Here is a 24,843-nt window from a genome sequence, read left to right as displayed (position 1 = left end):
CTATGTTATCAGCCCCATAGGGCCATGCCCTATAGCCAAGTTGAGCTATATGCTATAATCATAATCCCACTAGGCCACATGTCATGTTGCCATCTACGGAAGGCCATGCAAGATCATCAGCTACTACTCCCTTCACCTGAGGCAACATGTTCATCTTGACCTCGAGAACGGGTAGCGGCTGGAATTCAAGGTGACAAGGCCCATATAAATATTCATTTTCTCCTTGGGAAAAGGAGGTATGATCCTCTCCACCCTAAAACCTCCTTGTGTATTAAGACCACTCTGGTTTGAGCATTGGCAAGGACCCTAGGAGGCCATCAAGCGTCTCCCAAGCTCTGTCTTCTCTAGGTTGCACATGGAGAGGAAGCTGTTGTTTTGGAGATAAAAATTGGCACAACATATGTGCTTTATACCCACATCTTATCAAGACACTTTTCAACAGTAGCAATAAGAATGTAAATAAGGAACTGTATAATATGCTGTGTACACTATAAGCTTCCAATCAGAAATATTCATATGATATGATAGCCACACACACGCGCACACATATACATATATTTGTGTGTGTGTGTGTGTGTGTGTGTGTGTGTGTGTGTGTGCGCATGTGTGTATAATACTTCAAAATAATCTAAAAGAATAAAAGAGTTAACCACACTTACCTAAATAAGCTAGTTTGCCATCATATGTGCGAAGAAGGTTTCCAGGATGCGGATCTGCATGATAGAACCCATATTCTAGAAGTTGGTTAAACGAGCAGTAAACTCCAACCTGTACAACACCAGAAGGTAAAACTATGTTTGAGTGGTTATGCAAAACAATAAAGGCTCCATAGGTGATAACCACATTATTCATTATTGCAGTGAGTCTTACCTCCACCAAGTAAAGATCCTTCACTTCAGACAACTTCTGGCCCTACACAACCATAAGAACAGAACATGAGTAAAAAATTGACTACATGCATGACAAGGTTACATCTAGAAAAAAAAAAAAATCTTTGAGAAGGGCCCACACAAATGAAATCTAAACACCTAAAACAGACTCATCCCTAAAAATTTTCTTCTGCCATTGTCAATCATGATCTGAACCCTATAAAAGTTAGTTTCATGGTTTTTAAACCCCCCGGGTTCAGCATCCCAGAACCAGATTTGAAGTTAACCAAAGTGACCCGGCTGCCTCATACCAAACCAATCTGAACTGGGTTTGAAGGCATGTTAACCAGCCTCTTGCTTTTGGGAAAAAAGTATACACATGTTGATAGGTGAAGCATGGGATTTGAACACAGGTCCTGGGCACAGTGCACTCCAGCTTACACCAACATGCCAACAGTTACTTTTGAGTTTATTTAGAAATAATTAGTACGTGTAATAATATACTAACACACAAACACCCAAAGCCCACATTACTTTATTTTGGACTAAAAATACAATAAATTTAAAGAACTTCTTTTTATAAGAATAAGAAAAAAGTGTTTCAAACTTCAAATTAAATTAAATGGATGTGAAAATTTATATATATAAATATATATAATTTTTTCTTTCTTACTTAGTTCACTAATATATGTTGACTTTAATGAAACATTTTTTGCAAAATATTATTGCTTATATGGAATTATATTTTTATATGGAACCAGTGTAATATTATTTTTATGGTAAAAACTAACATATATGTAATTTATCATGCTGACATCAGCGATTTGACCACTGGTTTGACCCACCGATCTGACTGAACTGATACCTTCACTGGGTTGGCCACTAGTTCAGGTTTTAAAACCATGGTTAGTTTTATGCAAAGTAAATATTTGTAATTTTTTTTCACGGAAATAGGCAAAAGAAATTGTGCAAGACAACTATAAATGGATTGGCAAAAAAAAGATAACTGTGAACTGTCCTATTTTCAAAATTTTATTTTGAAAAATAAAAAATAGTCAGAGCAGATACATAGTATTTGAGAAGTGACTAGGTCCGCAAGCAGAATTGGTAGCTGAAAAAGAGCTTTTGTTGACCAGTTTCGTATATTTAGGGAAATATCTTGGAGAAAAAAGAACAAAAGTGGAAATATGATGCTTGAGAATGTGAATGGATCATTTCAACCCAATTAGGAGGCCTATGTCAACGACTAGGGTGAACGGTTTATTGGGTCTGAAACCCAAATTTGCTTAGTTAGTTAGTTGTTTAAGTATGTGTGTGTAGTTTGCTTGTATTAGGATTATTTATGTTGGGGGCTTGTTTGTAGTAATTGTGTATTCTAGGGGTATGTTTGTAATGCAATGTAGTTTTAGGGGTATGCATGTAATTTCATGTGTTTATAGAGCCTTTCTTGTAAATAGTGTGTGAAAGCCATGATGTAGGCAGTTGATGAATTTGAATTGTTGAATAGAACATGAGTTCCCTCCCAGTATCTCCTCTCTCCTCCCTTCCCTTTCCTTCCTCTCTTTTATTTCTTCTAAATTCTCCCATGACTGAAGAACCTTGATGCTGCCCCTGCATCATTTGGTATCAGAGCACTACCATGATCTCTTTATTCGATTTCAAATCCCCCATCTTTTCCTTTCAATCTTCTTCTTCCCACTCTTCCCTTCTTCCTCCCCTCACTGTTCTGCAACTTTTATCTCCCTCTGCTGCTGCTTCTTCTCCTTCTCTTCTTCTTCTTCTTCTTTCCTTCTCTCCTTTGTTCTGTAACTTCTCACTCCCTATCTGCTGATTCTTTTTTTTTTTTGTCTCTTCTTGTTCTCTAGCTTTCTGTTCTCTTGCTCTCTGTTCTGCATTAATCCTCCCCTTCTCTCTGTTCTTCCTCTTCTTCTTCTTCTTCTTCTTCCCATTCTCTCCTTAATTCCCCCCTCTTTGTTATTCTCTCATCCCATCATCTCTGTTCTGAAATTTCAGTATTGAAAAAAAAAAAAACTACCGAAAGGCAATTTCTGAACTTTTTTTTCTGAAATTTCAGCCGTGTCCCCATTTCTTTGAACACCACTTTCCAACCACCATCCTGCAACACCACCCACACCATCAAAGACAGAACACCCTGACAGCCCTATAATTTCGTCACCTTCTGATCACCAGAACAGGCTCATGCGCCGGGGAAAAAGATTCCAACCGTCACCCCCCCCTTGAATCCCTTACTTTTGGTGAGTTTCTTAACACACCGCCAACACCAATCAACTCCTCATCCCCTGATCTCCCCTCAACCAAATTTTCATCACCGGAGGGGCCTCACCAGCAGCGCACAGACCCCATGCGCCGGAAACCTGCAACTGGGAAACTTCCACAGTTTTCTACAATTTCCAGTCTCATGAAAATTTGCTTCAGCCACAAAATTTTGGATTTGCTCCACGATATTTTGTCCTGCAAGGAGATATTTTGTTTTGGACAACACATTGCAAACAAGCAAGATAAATTTGGCATGAAACCCTGAAATTGCCGCTGCCAGCATCAAAAATCAGGTTTTTTAGCTGCATTTGTGAATTTTGCTAGTGAATTTGTTTCATTTCAGCGTGATATTCAAAAGATTAAAGGTGACTTGAAGATTGTTCTTAAATAATTGAAAGCGAAGTTTGTGATTTGCTTCATATAATTGCATCATGGTGACCAATGTTGAATTGTCTGCAAAGGCAGAATTGTTATTCGGTAGGGTACGAAATATGGAAAAGGCTTTGGAGACTACTGGCGCTTTGAATAGGCTAACAACCAAAGTTGCAGTGTTAAGAAGACCCATGGAATTTCCTACCAAACAAAACTGTGCAAGAGCTGTTGTCCCTCATGCTTTTGAGTTTCGTGAAGGCCGACATAATCATTTGAGTAAGGGAATTAAACTAGAAGTCTCAGATTTTAATGGTCATGGTTCTCTTGATGAATTTGATGATTGGGTGTATTCTTTGGAGTAGTATTTCCGATCGTAAGACATGAATGATGGTAGACAGTTGTACTTTGCTGAATCAAAATTGAAGGGAACTGCTCAAATTTGGTGAATCAAAATTGAAGGGAACTGCTCAAATTGGCTACTCGTGCCAATATAGAATGGAAAGAGGATGTTATGATAGCTTTGTACAGAAGGGGGTTGAAGCCAGCTATTGCCTCCAAACTCGCTGCATGTAGTCTCATTACAGTTGGGGAGGCAACAGAGGTTGCCACTAAGATTGAGGAGGACATTCAATACGATCCTCCTAGAGTTACATCAGTCCTTCAGTTTAAGAAGAGTACTAGTGGAGTTGTACGAGAGAACACAATTGAGCAATTGGGTAAAGGTGTTCAGACTAATACCTCTTTGAGGACTCCTGAGCATGCTAGAACAACTTCTAAAAGCATACCATCACTCAAATGCTTTAAATGTCAAGGTTTTGGACATTGAGCTGCAAAATGTCCTAATCAATTCATGGCTTTTACGGAAAAAGAAGAAGATGATGATGATACTCAAGTAGTTGAAGCTGAAACAGAAATTCCATGTGACTTAAATGATGTAGGCAGTTTGAAAACTTGTTTCATGCTTTCAACATATGCTCTCTTTCCCACAAGGTTAAAGATATAGAGGATTGGAGGTAGACCAACATTTTCAACCTCAATTGAAAAGCCAAAAACAACTTTGTACTTTGGTTATAAATAACGGCAGTTACGTAATGGAAAATCAGGTTGACGATATCGTTACAGGCTGCATTAGCGGTAAGCAGGAAATTCACATGGGTTAACGGCCATTACGGAATCGTAACGGCCCGTAACAGCCGTTACACTAATGTTATGGCACGTAACGTCCGTTACGACACGTTACGGCCGACAGCCCCTTACACTACTTCATGCATACCTTCCTTATCTCCTTGAATCTGCTCCATTTTGTGTGTTTCTCCATCATCTAGCTTAGATCTCCTCATTTGAAGCCTCTAAAGAACCGAAAAGCTGCTTTGAAGCCTTCGATTTGTTGTGCTCCACAAGCTGAGTTCCCTCTTTCACTCGAATCACTCTTTGTCTCCTTCGTACAGCTTCGATCTACTGATCTGAAGCTTCAAAATCCCCAAAATCAGCTTCGATTTTTGCCTTTGAAGGTGTTCGATTTTTCCCTCTTCGTCATTCGTCACCTTCGTCCAGCGTGAGAACCCAAAAATCAGCTTCGAATCTTCAAAGCCTTTGATTCCTCCATTTGAAGCCTTCGATTCCTCCAGATTTTAGAGGCTTGCAGATTGCAGCTGCAGCAGCTCTCTTGCAGCTTCCATCAGGGCTCAGGAGTCAAGAGTGGGTAATAGGTAACTGAGTAAGGTATATTTGTTTCTTCACTCTTCACTTCTTCTAGACTTCTACCTACTTGCAAATGTAAATTACTAATTTATTATAAATTAATAATTTAGTTTGTTTTATAATTTTAATTAATACTTTATATTTATTATTTAATTAGTATGTAAATTTGTAAATGATTGTATAAGTAGAAATATTAATTAAAATAAAAAATAAGTATAAAATTATTAAAATAAAATTTATAAAGTTACTTAGACTAGAGTTAGAACTTAAAAACTTAGAGTACATATTTAGTAAAAAATTATTAACTAATATTCTACATATTTATTTTTTTTAATACCTTGACAATTAATAATTTAATATTAGATCTACAATTTACAATAAATTATAATTTCTACACAATTAGTCAAGTCTCAACTCTTATGTGACTCAAGTTCAAGTACACTACCATTTAAATAATTAAATTGTAAGATTTACAATTCCATATTTATTTATTTAAATTGTAAATTGTAATATAAATTATTGTATTATATAAATTGTAAATTCTCAGTCCCTAGAATGCCTTGTATAATACTATCCATATCTTCTCAAAATTGTCTCTTAAATTTTTCTGCTAAGCCGACTTGAGGAGCATAAGCACTAATGATATTTATTATCCCTTGTCCTAATATCATCTTGATTTTTATAATTCCATCCACTACCCTACTTACATCCACAGCGCTATCTTTTAAGTTTTTGTCTATAATAATGCCTACTCCATTCTTATATTTTTCTTTGGTACTGAAAAAAAAAAAAAGAAAACCATAAGAATGGAGTAGGCATTATTATAGACAAAAACTTAAAAGATAGCGTTGCGAATGTAACTAGAGTAGGGGATAGAATTATAAAAATCAAGATGATAGTAGGTCAAGAGATAATAAATATCATTAGTGTTTATGCTCCTCAAGTCGAGTTAGCAGAAAATCTTAAGAGACAATTTTGGGAAGATATGGATAGTATTATACAAGGCAAACCAAGGGCTGAGAAAATATTTATAGGAGGAGATCTGAATGGACACATTGAAAGAGATAATAAAAATTATGAGAGGATACATAGAGGATATGGATATGGAGACAAAAATGAGTCTGGGGAGATGATCTTAGACTTCACTATGTCATATGATTTTGGTATAATGAATACTTGCTTTAAGAAGAGAGAAGAACACTTAATAACCTTTAAAAGTGGACAAAATAGAAGTCAAATAGATTTTTTTTTAACTAGGAGGGTAGATCGTTTATCATGCAAGGATTGTAAAGTTATCACAGGTGAAAGCCTAATCACACAACATAGAGTCTTAGTGTTAGACATATGTAGTAAAAAATGGGAAAAGAAAGATAAAATAAACCAGTATAAGAGAACTAGATGGTGGAACCTAAAAGGAGAAAATATAATAAAATTTAAAGATAAAATGATTAAAGATGGGGATTGGGTCATAGAGGATGGGACAGATACAAATACTCTTTGGATAGATTAGCCAGCTCTATTAAAAAATAGCAAAAGATATTGTAGGTGAATCAAAGGGAAGATTTTCGAATAGCAAAAAGAGTTGGTGGTGGGATAAACATGTACAAAAAATCATAAAGACAAAAATAATTTGTTATAAAACGTGGCAAAAATATAGAAACAAAGATAACTTTGAAAAATAAAAGGAGGCAAGAAAAGATGCAAAAAAGGCCATTAGTAAAGCTAAATATACATCATTTAATAGTTTGTATGATAGATTAGGTACAAAAGAAGGGGAAAGAGATATATTTAAACTAGCTAAAGTTAGTGAAAGGAAGAGTAAGGACTTAGGAAATGTAAAACGTATAAAAAGTGAGGATGATATTGTCTTGGTTAAGGACGAAAACATTAAAGAAAGATGGCTAAGTTACTTTAGTAAGTTGTTTAATGAAAACCAAATAGAAGGCTTAAACTTAGAATTGTCAAATAAGGAAAAGACTAAACATATGAGATTTATTCGCAAAAATAGGGTTAACGAAATTAAGTTCGCACTAAAAAAGATGAAAAACGGAAAAGCTATGGGACAAGAATACATCCCAATTGAAGTTTGGAAATGCTTAGGTGATAACGGAATTATTTGGTTAACTAATTTATTTAATACAATTGTAAAAACTAAGAAAATGTCAGATGAATGGAGGAAAAGCATTTTAATACCTATATACAAAAATAATGGAGATATTCAAAATTGTAATAATTAACGTGGAATTAAACTTATGAGTCATACGATGAAACTATGGGAAAGGGTAGTTGAACAAAGATTAAGGTTAGAAACGAAGGTCTCAGAAAATCAATTTGGTTTTATGCCTGGGAGATCTACCACAGAAGCTATTTATCTTTTAAGAAGATTAATGGAAAAGTTTAGGGAAAAGAAGAGAGACTTGCATATGATTTTTATTGACCTTAAGAAATCATATGATAGGATACCTAGGGAAGTTCTATGGTGGGTTTTAGAAAAAAATGGTGTGTAGTAGGTACACCGATGTCATTAAGGATATGTCCGACGGAGTAATGACTAGCGTAAGGACTATAGATGGAGAAACTAGAGAATTTCCAATCACCATAGGTGTGCATCAAGGATCTACTTTGAGTCCTTATCTTTTTGCTTTAATAAGACCAATTGATTGAGAGTATTCAAAAAGAGGTTCCATGGTGTATGTTGTTTGCAGATGATATTGTACTAATTGATGAAACTAGGGATGAAGTAGAGGCGGACTTAGAATTATGGAGAGAAGTTTTGGAATCTAGAGGCTTTAGGATAAGTAAAAATAAGACAGAATATATGAAATGTAATTTTAGTAATGATAGGAGGAATATTGGGAGCAAAGTTAAACTTGATGATGAAGAAATAAATAGCACTTAAAGATTTCAATACCTTGGATCTAATATGCATGCTAAAGGAGAAATTGAAGATGATGTAATGCACAGAGTTAAAGTAGGTTGGGTAAAATGGAAAAGTGCTTCAAGTGCGCTCTGTGATCATAGAATAACCTTAAAATTGAAAAGGAAGTTTTATAGGACAGCTATAAGACCAGCAATGCTATATGGATCAGAATGTTGGGTGACGAAGAAACATAATATCCAAAAAGTAGAAATTGCTGAGATGAGAATGCTTAGATGGATGAGTGGTAAAACATTGAAAGATAAATTAAGGAATGAACATATCCGTAGTAAGTTAGGTGTAACTCCTATAGAAGATAAGATAAGGGAGGGACGACTCAGATGTTATGAACACTTGCAATGTATGCCACATAGTGCACGTGTGAGGAAGAGTGACTTAGTTACTGTGGGAGGCAATAGAAGGGGCAGGGATACACCTAAAATAACTAGAGAAGAGATATTGAGTAAGGATTTAATATCCTTGAATCTATCAAAAGAAATAGTCCATGATCACATAAATTGGCGAAAAATTATTCATATAGCCAGACCCCACTTAGGGGGACTAAGGCTTGGTTTTGTTGTTGTTGTTTATATGTATAAATCACCTAAAATTTTAATCGTTATTAACTTAAAGTTTAAATTTAATCCATCATTTATGTAATATTGTTATGTAATTAGCTAATTAATTAATTATGTACCATTTTATTCTTTAATTAATTGATTCTTCATTTTAATTACATTTTTACATCTTTTTACCCATTAAAGTAATGCAAACTATAAAAAAATATGCCTTTTTTAGTAAACAGCGCACTAAAATTAATATAAAAATCATAATGCCTATTAAAAAGCATTTGTAGGTTGAATGAAAGCCTGCAAAATTCATTAAAAATCATGTATTAATGAATTTCATGCTTTTTTCATTTTTATTTTGACATGGTTGTGCATGCGTGAAAAAAGTTCACGGCCATTACGCCCGCTTTCCGTTACGTAACACCCATGTTTCCCTCGACCGTTACGAGACTTTACCCGCAACCGCGATTTCAAACCATGGAACTTGAGCCTCATACCAAGCCATACAAAACTGCATGCGTGAATAATACCAACTTAAAGGTCCATGATCGCTGCATACTGACTTTCAAGATTGGTTCCATTATGGAGACATGCAATGTGATATCCTTTCAAAAATTGTCATATCCTTTTGGGCTGACCATCGTTATTTGATAAGAAGGTTAAGCATGATGGATATGAGAATTCTTATTCACTCTGCATTGACAACGAGAAGCATAAGTTGATGACATCACAAATTCTTCCACTCACCAAATTGAAGCATACTACTGGTTCCTTTCTTATGAAACGAGATGACTCTATTCATGGTGATGGACTCCTTGGGTACTTTCCCCAACTTGACGGAGTCGAGTTCTTCTCAAAAGGAGGGAATTGATGTAGGACAAGAAACGGCTATTTGGATGGATCATTTTGACCCAATTAGGAGGCCTATGTCAAAGAATAGGATGAATGGTTTAGTTGTTTAAGCATGTGTGTGTAGTTTGCTTGTATTAGGATTATTTATGCTAGGGGCTTCTTTGTAGTAATTATGTATTCTAGGGGTAAGTTTGTAATGCAATGTAGTTTTAGGGGTATGTGTGTAATTTCATGTGTTTAGAGGCTTTCTTACAAATCGTGTGTGAAAGCCATGATGTAGGCAGTTGTTGATGAATTTGATTTGTTGAATTAAACGTGAGTTCCCCCCTAGTATCTTCTCTCCCCTCCCTTCCCTTTCCTTCCTCTCTTCTATTTTTTCTAAATTCTCCCATGGCTGAAGAACCTTGATGCTGCCCCTGCATCACTTGAGAAACAATTCTACCGAAAATTGAAAGCCCTGAGGTGGAACCCTATAACTTACCCCACAAAAGCAGATGGTAGTGCCTTCTGGGAAATAAAAAGCCCAAGAAGAAGAAGAGGAGGAGGCGGAGAAGGAGAAGAATATCCAATGTTTAAGTTAGCCCTATATTTATCTGCTCTAAAAATCACTGAGCAAATGCCACACAAAACTGGGGCCATCTTGTCATTAGCAGTCATTCTTTCTATAGAATATGGTCCAAAATTACCATAGAGTAACAATGATATGCTAGTAAGAACAGACAAAATGAAACAGCAAATACCTCCACCCAATCCATAACAAGGACCTTACGAGTTGTTTGTTCCACATACATTTCAGGAACCAAAACATCTTGTAGACTGCCATATAACTGTCTGCTTTAAAAAAGAGTAGATAATATTAGCAACTACCCAACAAAAGAACATAAGATATAAAAATGGCTGATCATTGTAGACTACAGTAATATACTGATCTATAATAATTTGTACAAGAAAAACCAGGGAAAAATTCCAATCCCACAACGAACTGCACTGTAGACAATCTCAATATCTGCAATTGTATTTCAGACAAAATTTTCAAGCATCCATTATATTAGTGATACTTGGCGTGAGCACCAAGAAGATACAAACAAGGGTAGATTTTTTAATTAGTTATTAGTTGCTAGATATTTTGCACATATGAAAGAAGGTCCATATATCACCGGTAAAAAGAAAAAGGAAATTAAAGTTACACAAGAAGATTTTCACATTGGCAGTGTAACAAAGCTCCAAAGGACAAGAAATATAATTTTTGAGATTAATGCTCGACATATTTGGATAAATTAAATTCAAATCTCAACATGCAAAGGTAACTATCAGGCCCAAGTGGACAGAAAGATATGGGGAGACGGGCGAGTAGAATATTAGAAGATGAACAGAGCTTACATAAAAGGTAATGAATACTAAAAGGATAAATGAATGCAACACTTGTGCACAAAACCCCATGCAATATCACAGGCTCAGGGAGGGAATGGTGTAAGCAGCCTTAACTCAGATAGCTTCACATTTGAAGCGATTCTGTCCATGACTTGAAATTAATAGCAAATGGAATATACTAGGGATTTTGAGAGAACTATGAACAAATAAATATTGACATTAATCAGCAGTTAGCACTATATTTGCTTGTGTAACACCCTTACCATTATGTCTAGGCTTGCTATTAATAAACAGAGGAAGAGAAAAGAGGCAGAAAAACTGAATATAAGAGTGGTAATTCAGCTTAGCTTTACAATACAATTATTAAGGAGCATGTGTCCCAGACCCGTGCTTGACTTTTTTTTTAAAAAAACAATTTATGCTGAATCTCATATTAAAGATTTGTTGCAACGAGGCACATTGGTCTTCAATTAAGGCTTGATATACTTTGTCCACTAACAACATAACAGCTAAGTTTTTAGATAGAGAGGAGACTTAACATGGTCTGAGATCCATGGTTACTAACAAGGAAGACCCGTGTTTCAGTTCTTACTGCCCACATATATCATCTCTTTATTAAAAATTATCTTATTTCCCATTACTGGGTGTTATTTATTGACTGTTTTTACCCCTCCACTTACAATTAGGAAACATGTGCAGAGAGTGCTGAGGTTTGATATACATTGTCAGTCAACAACTACCCCAGCTTAATCATTTAGGTGGATCAATAACTTACCATGTCTTCATTATTGCACGCTTAAGGGAATGTGGTATGAAAGAGAATAATATCCTTGGTCAATCAAGAACTACCCCAGTTTAATCTTTTAGGTGGAGCAGTAACTTATCATGTCTTCATTATTGCACACTTAAGGGAATGTGGTATGAAAGAGAATAATATCCTTAAAAAGGGCAGAAGAGTTAATCATTTTAAGCATTGTTTTAAAACCCAGACCGGACTGGCCGGTCCAAACCAGTTTGACCAGAACCAGTCACCTAGTCCAGTCAGCATCCAGAAACTGGATTTGTGTTAAACCTGTGTTGACCAGGCTGACTTGGTCGTAACTGACTTGAACCGGTTTGAACCAGAGTCATTGGCGGGTGAACCCATCTCTCCTCCATCATCCCCCTCTTTATAAAAAACATGAAAAAGATGCTATGATGCTTCTAAGAAGGCTTGAACCTGGGAACTCTTACATACAGCTGCCTACTACCACTGGGCCACATCTCACTAGCCGCTACTGTCATATGTAGTATGTATGCATAAAAAGTAAATTATTACATGATTAGTAATGCACATATATTAAATTTAATTGTTCACCTTTTGATAATAAACATTAATTAAATCATACTATTCTCTCTGCCTTCTAATATTTATTTGACTAATAATAAAAATAACTCATAAGTTTTAAGATTATTTTAGAAAAATAAAAAATATATATTTAACCAAAATTATTTTTAGTAATTGTTATATTGTAATTAGTTAACAAATGATTATAACCAACATTTTTTACAATGTTATCTCTAATGAATGTTACTATCATTGTAAAATACATACATAAATATATGCATTCATATATATATATATATATATATATATATATATATATCTACCACCGGTTGACCCTCCAATCCGGCCGATTAGACCAATGCAATGCCATCACTGGGCTGATCACCAATCCGGGTTTTAACACCATGATTTCAAGTCTCCAATCCGGCCAGTTAGACCAATGCAATGCCATCACTGGGCTGATCACCGGTCCGGGTTTTAAAACCATGATTTCAAGTCTTGTTATGTTCTTGGGATGTGCCTCACAAACACATTCTGGATGGCTTTTAACAAGATAAGAATTTAAAGAACAGCCAATGGACAAGGCTCCCATGCCGCATTGCAGTCTGCTAGTCTCCAAAAGGCATAATGTACACAACCTTACTTATACATATGGGAGGTTGCCCTGCATTCAGGTTATCAAAAGACACTAAAGGTAAAATGGTAAAAAAAAAAATTCAAAAAAAGCTTCACATACACACACATAAACACTCACATAATATATAGGGAAAAAATAGTTGTGGAGTAAAAGGGAAAGATTAGTGCAAAGCACAAATGGGATATGAGACATCGGATGGAGATTTACAATTCAAGATGTATGAGATTGTTAATGGTTATTTAGTCATTTAGCATTATTATTAATTGTTAGAGTTTGGTTTGTAATAAATGTAAGTTAGTAGGGGTATTATGGTCATTCCCATTGTACTTGACATATATTATAAATAGAGGGAGAGACCTATCATTGAGTTTAGGTCTTCCATTTTACCCAATTATTCAACATCGTATCAGAGCATGATTCTGAAACCTAAACCCTAAGTGTTACCACCACCATCAAACCGAAGCCTGAAACCCAAAACCCACGGCATGTCTATCACCATAGAAGATTTTTCAGTGATACTATAACCCTAGAAAACAGTCAGCAGCAGCAGAAAGCCAGACCAGTTGCCGGAATCTTCTGGGCGACACTGCCAGTTCGAGAACAACAAATCAACTATAGATTTATCAAAACCAACCCCATAGTCACCCACAGACACTGACGACCTCCCCCCCACCCCCCCCCCCCCCCACCCCAACTAAAATCCCACCTCCAGGCAGTGTTCCACATGCCCTCGCACGCCGGACAAAGGCTGCCAGGGCCAACCACACGCGCCGGCACGTGAAGCCACTTTCAGGCATGGTTTTGACCTGAAATGATCCAGCAGTGATCCAATCTCTCTATTAACATGTTTTTGGAGTTTTTCATGATGTTTTTTGCCCAAAGATCTCAAATTTTTTAATTGATCAAGTGCAGCACCCAAGGAATGGTTGTTTAATGCTTCATGAAGCAGTTTATCAATGGTTATTGAGTTTATTGGGTCTGAAACAGTGGGATTTGCTGTGTTTTATGAGTCAATGATCTATTTCCTTCCATATATCAAAAAATCAAGCTGTTGGACATGTATGTTACCCAAAGATCCAATCTTTGTTTAACCACGCACTCATGGTAATTCGTCAGTTGCTGTTCAGTGTTAGTAACAGTCATTGGTGACTTTCTTGGAGCAGTGACAGTGCTCATAAGCTGTTTTTTTGTGAGGCTATGACAGTGTTATATAAGCTAGTTGGTGATTTCTCCATGGTAGTTTCAGCGGTTCACTTCTCCAATTGTTTCGGTGCAGTGAGTTTCTTCCTTGGGGATATGCTTGAGTTTCTTGGTGCTGTGGCAGTCTTGTACTGATTTATTTGTGACTTGTTCATGGTTGGTCACCTTGTTTTCGGTTGTTCTGTTTGTTCCAACAATTAATTTTATGGTCATTGGTCTGGGTTTGTGAATGTTGGAATGGAGTTTGCAAATCCCAAAAGTATGGTTCCTTCGTTAATCACTTGTTTGAGTGAACCGCGTACTGTGTCTATATCAGAGGAGTATTCAAGGTTTCTACAATATCTGTCATCTCAACAAGCATCTTCTCACATTGTGTCTATTGTCCAGAAAGGTAATCCTACAGTCTGTATGTCATCTGGTATCCTTCCTATTAGTCCTTGGGTCATTGATTTTGCTGTCACTGACCATATAACGGGAACAACCAACTTCTTTTCAGATCTCTAGTATAGTAAAAATCTACCTCAAGTTACCCTTGCTGATGGGTCCACTATTGCTGTTAAGGGTATAGGAACAGTAAATCCTACTCTTTCCATCTCTTTTTTCTGCTTTATACATTCCTAAATCACCTTTCAATCTCATGTCAGTTAGTAAGCTTACAAAGTCACTAAATTGGTCTGTCACATTCTTTCCTGATTTTGTGATTATTTAGGATCTAAAGACGAGAAAGACAATTGGCATAGGACGTGAGGCTCATGGACTTTTCTACTTTGAGTTGCCTTCTCCACCCATTGCCCGCACAGTCGCAGCTACACCACTTCAAATCCATTGTCGCCTTGGTCATCCATCGTTGGACAAGTTGAAACAGCTGGTTCCTACATTAAGTTCTGTGTCTAATCTTGAGTGTGAGTCTCATCAATTGGGCAAGCATCATCATGTACCCTTTGCTTCCCAGGTCAACAAACGAGTGGTTAGTCCTTTCATGCTAGTGCATTCTAATATTTGGGGTCCTAGTTGTGTCACATCAAAGTTGATGTTTTGGTACTTTGTTACATTTGTTGATGACTACTCTAGGATGACATGGTTATATATAATGAAAGATCGTTTCGATTTGTTTGGTATTTTTGTGCCTTTTGTTCCCAAATAAGGACTCAATTTGATATGCCAATCAGGATGCTTCGTAGTGATAATGCTAAGGAGTACTTCAGTACCCAATTCAGTACTTATATGACTAGCTTTGGTATGATCCATCAATCCTCTTGTGCCCACACTCCACAACAAAATGGGATTGCAGAGCGTAAAAATAGACATATTCTTTAAGTCACTGGTACCCTATTGTATCAAATGAATGTTCCCAAAGTTTTTTGGAGTGATGTTGTGCTCACAGCTTGCTCCCTCATCAATAAAATGCCATCCACTGTCCTTGGCAACAAAATCCCATATTCAGTTATCTTCCCTAAGCCTCCTTTCCCTTCCTCCTCGTATATTTGGTTGTGTGTCCTTTGTCCATTAGTTAACTCCAGGAACGAATAAGTTGGATCCCGATGCTATCAAATGTATCTTTTTGGGCTATTCCGATATTTAAAAAGGATATCGATGTTATAGTCTTACTTTAGATCGATTTTTTGTCTCTGTTGATGTTACCTTCTTTAAGTCTACACCATACGACTCTGATTCCTTGAGTTTTGTTGACCTTAATGAGTCTCTTCCTTTGCCTTGCCTTCCAGATCCAAACCTAGTATCTATGCCCAATCCTCATATATCTTCATCCAGTTTGAGTCCTTCTCGCTGTTTGGATCATCCCAATTTGCAGGTATACACACAGTGACTCAAAGGGGAAGTGCCTCCTTCAGCTTCTACTAATGTGCCTCTAGCTCCCTCATCCGATGATCTTATTTCCCATGACGTTGATCCTCCAATTGCTGTTCGAAAAGGTAAACGCACTTGTTCTCAACATCTGATCTCTAATTTTATCTTTTATGATTTCTTGTCACCCTATTATTACTGTTTTATTAGTACTTTTTCTTCCGTTGCTCTTCTTAAATCTATTTTTGAAGTCCTATCCCATTATGGGTGGAGGACAGTAATGGTTGAAGAGATGTGTGCACTAGATTATAATGATACTTGGGTTTTGGTACCTCTTCTTCTAGATAAGTCTTTGGTTGGTCGTCGCTGGGTGTACACTATGAAAATCAATCCTGATGGCTTTGTGGCTCGTTTGAAGGCCCACCTTGTTGCTAAGCGGTATACTCAGGTGTATGGTTTGGATTATTGAGAGACATTCTCTGCGTTCACTAAACTTGCGTGAGTACGTTTGTTCATTTCTTTAGCCACCACTTGTCATTGGCCTCTATATCAGATAGATGTGACGAATGCTTTCCTACACGATGATCTTCATGAGGAGGTATATATGGAGCAAACACCTGGGTTTGTTGCTCAAGGGGAGTCATTATCACTATGTCAACTTAAGAAATCATTGTATGGATTAAAAAAATCGAAAAGGGCATGGTTTGGCCGTTTTAGAGCTACAGTACTTGAGTTTGGCCTTCATCAGTATGCAGTAGATCACTCTGTTTTTTATTGTCATACTCTATCTGGCAAGATTTTGCTTATTGTGTACATGGATGACATTGTGATCACTGGTGATGATGATTGAGGCATCCATGACCAACATCTTTTCCTACATATTAAGTATCAGACCAAGGATTTGGGACCATTGAAGTACTTCTTGGGAATAGAAGCATCAAGATCTTGTACAGAAACTTTATTGTCATAGAGAAAGTATGTTATTGATCTTTTAGATGAGATGGGGCTATTGGGAACCAAACCTGTTGATACATCCATGGATCCCAATAGCAATTTAGTGCCAGATATGGGTGATTTGTTGCCTAACCCAGGTTGGTATAAGAGACTTGTTGGAAAGTTGAATTATCTCACAATCACCCAACCAGATATATCCTTTGCAACAAATGTTGTGAGTCAATTTCTCGATTCCCCAAGAACAAGTCACTGGGATGTAATAATTCACATTTTGAGATATCTCAAAGGTGCACTAGGGAGAGGTCTTTTATATCAAGATCGAGATCACACTCATATTCAGGGCTATATAAATGCAGATTGGGTCGGGTCACCTTCCGACCGAATATCCACAATCGGCTATTGTATCTTTAACGATGGTAATTTTGTATCTTAGAAAAGTAAGAAACAAACTGTGGTTGCCAGGTCGAGCACTAAGTCAGAATACAGGGCTATGGCGCACACTACATGTGAACTTGTTTGGCTGAAGAACATGTTGAAAGAACTAGGTTTTCCACATTCTCAGCCTATGGAGTTGATGTTTGATAATCAAGTTGCTATTCATATTGCCTCCAACCCTGTCTTCCATGTGCAGACAAAGCACATTGAAGTTGATTGTCATTTTATTTGAGAGAAACTCGTACAGAAGCTTATTACAACCACTCATGTGAAGTCCAAGTTTCAGCTTCTCGATGTGTTCACCAAAGCCTTGGGAGGTGCTCATGTGAAACATATTTGTAACAAGTTAGGAGCATATGATATATATTCTCCAACTTGAGGGGGAGTGTTAATGGTTATTTAGTCATTTAGCATTATTATTAATTGTTAGAGTTTGGTTTGTAATAAGTGTTAGTACGGGTATTTAGGTCTTTCATTTTACCCAATTATTAAACAGAAATGAAATATTCTGACCCAAGTATTATAAAATAATATGATGTGAGATATTAAGAAAGAGAGCAAGCAAGAAGCACAATATCAAATAAAGTTCATCACTCACATGTGAAGGCCTTTCACATCTCAAAAGCAAGAAACTTTGAAAGGCCAAAGATGGATCAGGTCAACAGCACTATCGATCACGTTTCTATATATAGTAATAGAAATGCAGATAGGATAAACCTTTAAACTATCTAATTAAAAGGCACATGAACTTTTTTCCTCGTAATATTTAATCATTACTCTTTAAGGCTACTAATTTTTCAGAGCAGCAGTTTACAGATCTCCTACAAGGCAACTGCATTAGAAAAAAAAGAAGAGAGAAAAAAAAAAAAAGGCATCCAACCCTTACAGGAAGAGCAAAACATCCCAAATAGTAGCAAATTCAACATCAATCGGCATGGTTGCACAGCATGAACTCTAACTTCTTTTTCTCTCTTTTTCAGAGTTTTTTTTTCCCCCAGGGTGAGGGGGAGGGGGACAAGGAGGCTTTAGTTGGCTAATGATTAGGTTGCAAGACTTGAGCAACAGAGAGCTCTAATTAAAATAAAATGGGCATATATATGCTGTAAACATGAGAGATCTCAAACCACTGCAGGAATCACCGGGATTACTCAAACCACAGCAGGAACCACAGCTACCGGCTGATTTTCAGAACTACCCTGTGTGACAAATGAAAGACTTCTTTGAACAGATGTGGAGACACCAGACTATGAGCTGAGGAATGAATGCTCGAGGCACAAAATACACAAGGTAGTATCATGGAGGAGCAATATCCACCTAGGAATCACCAACATTCCAGAAGAGGCTAGAGTGTTAGTATCCGACAGATTCACATACTGACACACACCCAAGATGTGTTTGGACACAAGTCTGAAATTAATGAAAATATTTTTTTTTTATCCTTGTCCAACACAGCTGGACACAGCAAGGATACATCGAGGACACTTTTGGGACCAAAACACTGCATTTTTTTCCCTCCCTTTTGTCCTCAAATTAAACTGAAGTTAATAAAAATAATAATAATAACAAATCTAGCACCTTTGGCAGACACTTATCAAGAAGCAATTTTCTTTCCTTAAATATATAAGTAATGATGAAACTAAAATTATAATGCGATAATTCTCCACTTTAACTACTAAAAACTATCTTATACAAACGGAATATTGAATTAAATCTTTGAATCATAAGATTTAGCATTTCAGGTTGAAAATGTACCATGCAATGTTTTAAAAGGCGAACACATAAGGGTAAGCATTTTAACCCTTAAGAGGCGAGGCGTAAGCCTTAAGGCGTTGGGCCGTTTGAGAATTTTATTTTTAGATAAAAAAAAATTTTTAATTAATTACATATATTTTAAAATTTATGAAAAAAAAATTAATAAAAGCATGCATATAATGTAAAGAAAATTAAACGTACTTCACAAACTTGTTGGCCACACTCAAAATTTGCTAACATGAATTCATGATGGAAATCATGACAAGAGATAGCTATACTATTACAAAGTTCAAATTATTTTCATGTTCTAAGATACAACTCATTCATTTTGGAAAGTTTTAGGTTCAAGAGTTTTAGAAATCAACTCATATTATGAAATTCATTTATATAAGCATGTACTTAAAATTTTCTAGCCAAATCTAACTTGAGAATCACAACCCAAAATGCATAAGCCTCAACTAAAAAGGCACAAAAGGCATGCATTTTGCTCAAATGCATAAGCCTTAGTGTGTAATGCATTAGCCTTTTTGGAATTTGCTATTTTAGATTGAGCCTCAAGGTGTTTTAGGCATGCCTTAACTTGAGGCAAGCCTCGATTAAGCCTTTTAAAACATTGGTACCATGTTTCAGAACATTTGTACCAATTTGTAGTTCGCTATGGTGTTGGTGCTTTCTAGTAACCATGAGTCGGACATTCACTATCTGTGTCTCTATCTTTTTATTTATAAAATTTAAAAATAAAAAAAGTAAAAAATAAAAAATAAAAAATAAAAAAGCCTGTTACTTCGTTATAATGATGATACTTCATTTATTTATACGGCCATTGTGCTATTTTTTTTTTGGCTGTTGGACCAATATTTTTAATGTTGATTATTCCTTAATATGAATGTATAGTTGTAGATGAAATTTATTCATGCAATGTGCATGTACTAATGGCATCCATATATTTTGGAGAGGATGTTGAGGTGTTTCTAAATCAAGAAAGGATTTTCTTTTGTGAAATATACAAGTAATGATGAAACTAGAATTAAAATGTGTAATTCTCCATTTAACTAATAAAAATTATCTCATATGTTGAATATTGAATTAAAACTTTAGATCAATAGATTTAGCCTTCTAGATTGAAAATGTACCATGTTTCAAAACAATCATACCAATTTGTCGTTCGTTAAGGTGTTTGCGCTTTCTAGTAACTATGAGTCAGATAGTGTCTCTGTCTTTAAAAATTATAGGAAAAAAAAAAAACAAACAAACTTAATGACCCATCGCCTTGCTGTTTCGGTATGACAATGATGATACTTCATTTATCTATATGTACCTGTGCTGTTTTTTTTTTTTTTCCCCTGTTGGACTAATGTTTTTAATGTTGATTATTCCCTAATTCGAATGTAGCTAATGAATGTGTAATTGTAGATGAAATTTATCCATTGAATGTGCATGAAGCCTATAATTTATTTTTTGTTAGAGCAAAAGAAGAGATTTCATTAGAAAGAGAAGAATTTACAAAGAGGAGAATAAGATATCTCCCATCAAAATTCTGGAAAATTCCATAAAAAAGAAACTAAAAAAACAAAAATAAAACAAAAAATACTTTGAAATATCAAAGCAAAAAATTCCTCCAATCTCACTGAATTTCTGAAAGGCTCACTTCCTTAAAGCAACCAGAGCCAACGCACCATAAAGAAGCCAAATGACAAATCTTTTCCAAAGCCAGCTGCCTGCTCAATTTCATTCATGAAAAATTTCTTGGATTACGCTCCAACCATAAATCCCACAGCACTGCAAATATTCCACACTTTCACAGAGCAGTCCCCTATCATTTCTTCTTCCGAAGCCAGCCCTCAAAAAAGATAGCCAACATTCCATCCGCCATCACTAGGCAAACCCAAACTTCTCCCAACACGCCGAATAAATTACTCCAGATGCTCCAATCAAAATCAGTGTAAGAACAAATGAGGAGCTGACTTTAGAATTCAAATAACAAGGCACACAAACATCTAGGGATAAGGCCTTCGTCTCCTAATTTGCAATAGATTACTAGTATTGATTCTATTAACCACAGTCAGCCAAAGGAAAGCCTTAATCTTTGAGGGGAGCTTTAGCCTTCCAAATAAATGAAAATAGAGGAAAACAAGAATTGGAACGGGTCAAAACCTCGAAAAAGATTTACAAGAATAAACCCCCCGGAATGGTCCAAAGCCCAAGACTAAGTATCCCTATCTAAAGAAAGATGACAATTATTCAATAACGACAACAAGGAGGAAAGTTCCATCATCTCTCTATCATTTATAGATCTTTTGAAATGAAAGTTCCAAGACACCAGAGGGCTACCCGAATTGACCACAAAAAAACAGAAATCATACAATCTTGCCCTAAGTTCAATTAGAAGAGGCAAGGAAAAGATGTGGATGGAACATCATTCCCCAACCACGGGTCTATTCAAAAACGAATCTGAGAACCCTTCCCCAAAACAAAATTAATGTGCGTAAATAAGGGGTAAATCCGAGAAATAGATTTCCATGGACTCTCCGCGAAGTACATCGCAAACTAACAGTGGTATCCCACCCATTTACATCCAACCCATGCTTACTCTTAATCACTTTACGCCAAAGGGAATGATCTTCTAAGGGAAAACACCATAACCATTTAGCTAGGATAACAAAGTTTTTAGACACCAAATTTCCAAGACCCAGCCCTCCCTCCTTTTTAGACCTGGAAACCACCTCCCACCTAACTAAATGATCCAAAAAACCCATAACTCATGACCATAAGAAATTTCTCATTATTTTCTTGATCTTATTAGCAATCCCCACTAGAACTTTTAAAATTGACAAATAATATAAGGGAATGCTAGATAAACAAGCCTAAATGAAGGTAATTCTGCTGCCAAGGGAAAAAAGTGCCCCCTTCCAACCATCCAACCTCTTGGCGACTCTTTCCACCACCAGATTCCAAAAATCCATGGACCTAGGATTGCCCCCTAAAGGGACCCCAAAGTAAGCCAAAGGCCACTCTAAAAGACCACACCCCACCTCCGAAGCCCACTCCCTAACACGTTCAAGAGGCATATTAATATTGAATAGACCACCTTTCCCCAAATTTATTTTCAGCCCCAACACCCTCTCAAAAAACATAAGTTACCCAAAATACATCTAAAAGAAGGCCCATGATCCTCCAGAAATAAAATAGTGTCAACCGCAAATTGAAGATGAGAAACCACCACACCCTCACTCCATGGTTTCAAAACTTTCATCAACTCCCAATCCGCAAACCTATCCACCATTCTACTCAAGATATCAGCTACTAGGACAGACAAAAAAAGGGAGAGTGGATCCATTTGTCTAATGTCTCTAGAAACCCTAAACCAAGACATAGGTTCCCATTCACAACAACAGAGAACCATAGATTAGATAAACAACCCCTTAACCACCAGCGCCACATGCTCACCAAAGCCCTTTCTCACAAAAATATTGTCCAAATACCTCCAACTAACTCTATCATGAGCCTTCTCAAAATCCAATTAGAATATGGATCCACTCGTTTTCCTCCTTCAAATATCCTTCACCAGCTCATTGGCATCCACTATCTATCTACCCCCCCCCCCCCCCCGGGCGCGGCGCAAAAGCACTCTGAGTTGTAGAAATGATCTTCTCAAACACCTAACTCAGCCTATTAGCTAGAACTTTGGTGGTAATATTATAAACACTAGAGATAGGCTAATAGGTCTAAAGTCCTCTATCTTAATAGACCTTGATTTCTTAGGCACTAGGGTAATGCAAGTAGGGTAACGCTCTTACTTCATGAAAGATTTTAAGCAAATCACGCTTAACAGAACCCCAACAGTCTTGGAAAAAAGCTACATTAAAACCAACTCAACCCGTAGCCCTATCACTATCCATCCCAAAAACTAACCCACCCACCGCCCCCCTCTTCACCTCCTCCTCATTAAAAGGTCTCTCGAACAAAAGCATTTGATCTCTAGACATGGGATCCCACTCTAAACTATCAACCATCGGTCTACAACCCTCTTCTTCCAAATAAAGATTATCGAAGAAATTCGAGATCTCAGAAGTTATTCTATCAGGATCAGTTATAATTCTCATTCCTCAAACCTCCAACTCTCTTATCATATGTTTCCTCATCTTACCATTAGCTAGCCTATGGTAGAAACCAATATTACAATCTCCCCCTTTTTTTGGATAGAAAAAGAATTTGAATTTGATCTTTTGTCATTCCCTTCAAGCACACCTCTTCCAACTCATTTTTTTAAAAAATTCTTTAGGCCTCCCGACTCTCCGAAAGGTTAGTCTCCTCTTCTTATCTATCCAAAAATATCCAACTCACTTAAGATGCTAGCTTTTCTAATTCTAACATCCCCAAACAAACTTCAATATTTTTTACTAGAAAAGCACAACTAACAGTATACTTTTCACATTAATTAATGTATCCCTACCATGTCTTATACAAGTTTTTTTTTTTTTTTTTAATTGTCATATTAGCGTGTCATGTCTATTACATGTTTGTCTCAATGCTTCTTACTCACAAATCCATATGATCTAATTTATCACTCCCAAAATCCCAATTGATTATAAAATAAAGAAACGAGCTGAACACATTAGGTTTGGAAGCCCAATCCCTCGGAAGTTGTTGAAGTTCTCTGGCACATATTAGATCAATAAAATCCTAAAAGGAAACTAAAATGAGCATCTGATTTTTGGCCACCAACCTTAAAAATGAAATCTATCTACATGCATGCTAAATACAGCATAAAGCCATACACAACAAGTGCAATCAAAATAGATACCCATTCATCAAAATGCAAGTGCCACAGTTATTCTTGAACTTAAGCTCTTACCTAAACTTCAGTCCATTCTTTGCTTCTTGCTTGTAGTCCATCTCCTGCATTCAATGTGATACCTGTATTCAATATGGAGTTCTAAGAATATTCCCCACACAGTAAATGAAAATTAGAAGAAAATAAAACAAATAAAATAAAGAAACAAAGGAGATGTTGTCATAGGGCTGCAAATGAGCCAAGCCATCAGCAAGCTACTCCGTGTTTGGATGAATAATGGCCCAAGCTTATTCATCAAGAACAATGAGCCAAGCTCAAGCTTAGATTTGAAGCTTGAGAACTAAATTGCAATTGTGAACTTTAGCCGAATTCTCATAAAGTACTTTATTTTACAATCATCAATTATTTCTCTTATTGGCACACAGATTTTTCCAATAATTTACTTCTGGTGTGCATATGATTAGAGATTTGCTTTTAAACTAGCTCTCTTGGCCACTGCTAATAATTTGGTTTGGAGTAGAGTTGTTTATCTTGTGTCACTATGGGTGTCAGCTGATGGCATTTTTTCATGATGTTTCTTTGGAAGACTTGTAGCGGGACTGGTTGGCTCCGCTTCGTTAAATTGGCTTTCAGATTATGATGATCTTCTGTTGTAATTTTTTGTTAGTGTTGTAAAGGGAGGATTTCCTATTCTCCAATTTTTTTCTTTTTCTTTTCCTCTTTCTTCTTCTGATGTACATTCTTATCTCTTCTAATAAATTCCTTTGTTTATCAAGAATAAACTAGCTCTCTTGCAATAAGTTCCTTTTCCTATCAAGCACACATCACTATTAAGAGATGATAATAACATTGACTAGCTTCTTGTAAACTAAATAACAAGGGGATTCTTCCTGTATTGCTTTATGTCTTAGATCAAATACAACATATACATGTCAAATATCAATTGCACTATCAATGTCCCTGTTGTTTGCCTCTATAAGCTCCCAATCCAAACAAATAGTGCAACAATCTT

General features: G+C 36.3%; 1 protein-coding gene across 2 annotated transcripts in view; it reads right to left on the bottom strand.

Annotated features, from left to right (window-relative positions):
* The window catches only part of LOC131161888 (uncharacterized aarF domain-containing protein kinase At1g71810, chloroplastic), a 137,547-nt gene that overhangs the window by 69,069 nt on the left and 43,635 nt on the right, over positions 1-24,843 (bottom strand). For both annotated transcript variants that reach the window (XR_009138640.1, XM_058117903.1), the window contains exons 7-10: positions 23,892-23,935; positions 10,298-10,388; positions 871-912; positions 660-768 (exon numbers count right to left, since the gene is read on the bottom strand). Coding sequence is in view for 1 of the 2 variants with exons in the window: in XM_058117903.1 (XP_057973886.1) it covers positions 660-768; positions 871-912; positions 10,298-10,388; positions 23,892-23,935 (286 nt within the window). In the remaining variant the exon portion in view is untranslated. The remainder of the gene's footprint in view (positions 1-659; positions 769-870; positions 913-10,297; positions 10,389-23,891; positions 23,936-24,843) is intronic.

This window comes from Malania oleifera, chromosome 8, assembly GCF_029873635.1.
Source record: "Malania oleifera isolate guangnan ecotype guangnan chromosome 8, ASM2987363v1, whole genome shotgun sequence".
Classification (NCBI taxonomy): domain Eukaryota; kingdom Viridiplantae; phylum Streptophyta; class Magnoliopsida; order Santalales; family Ximeniaceae; genus Malania; species Malania oleifera.
The sequence above is the reverse complement of the archived record's forward strand: the minus strand, read 5'-3'. Positions and strand labels throughout refer to the sequence as shown.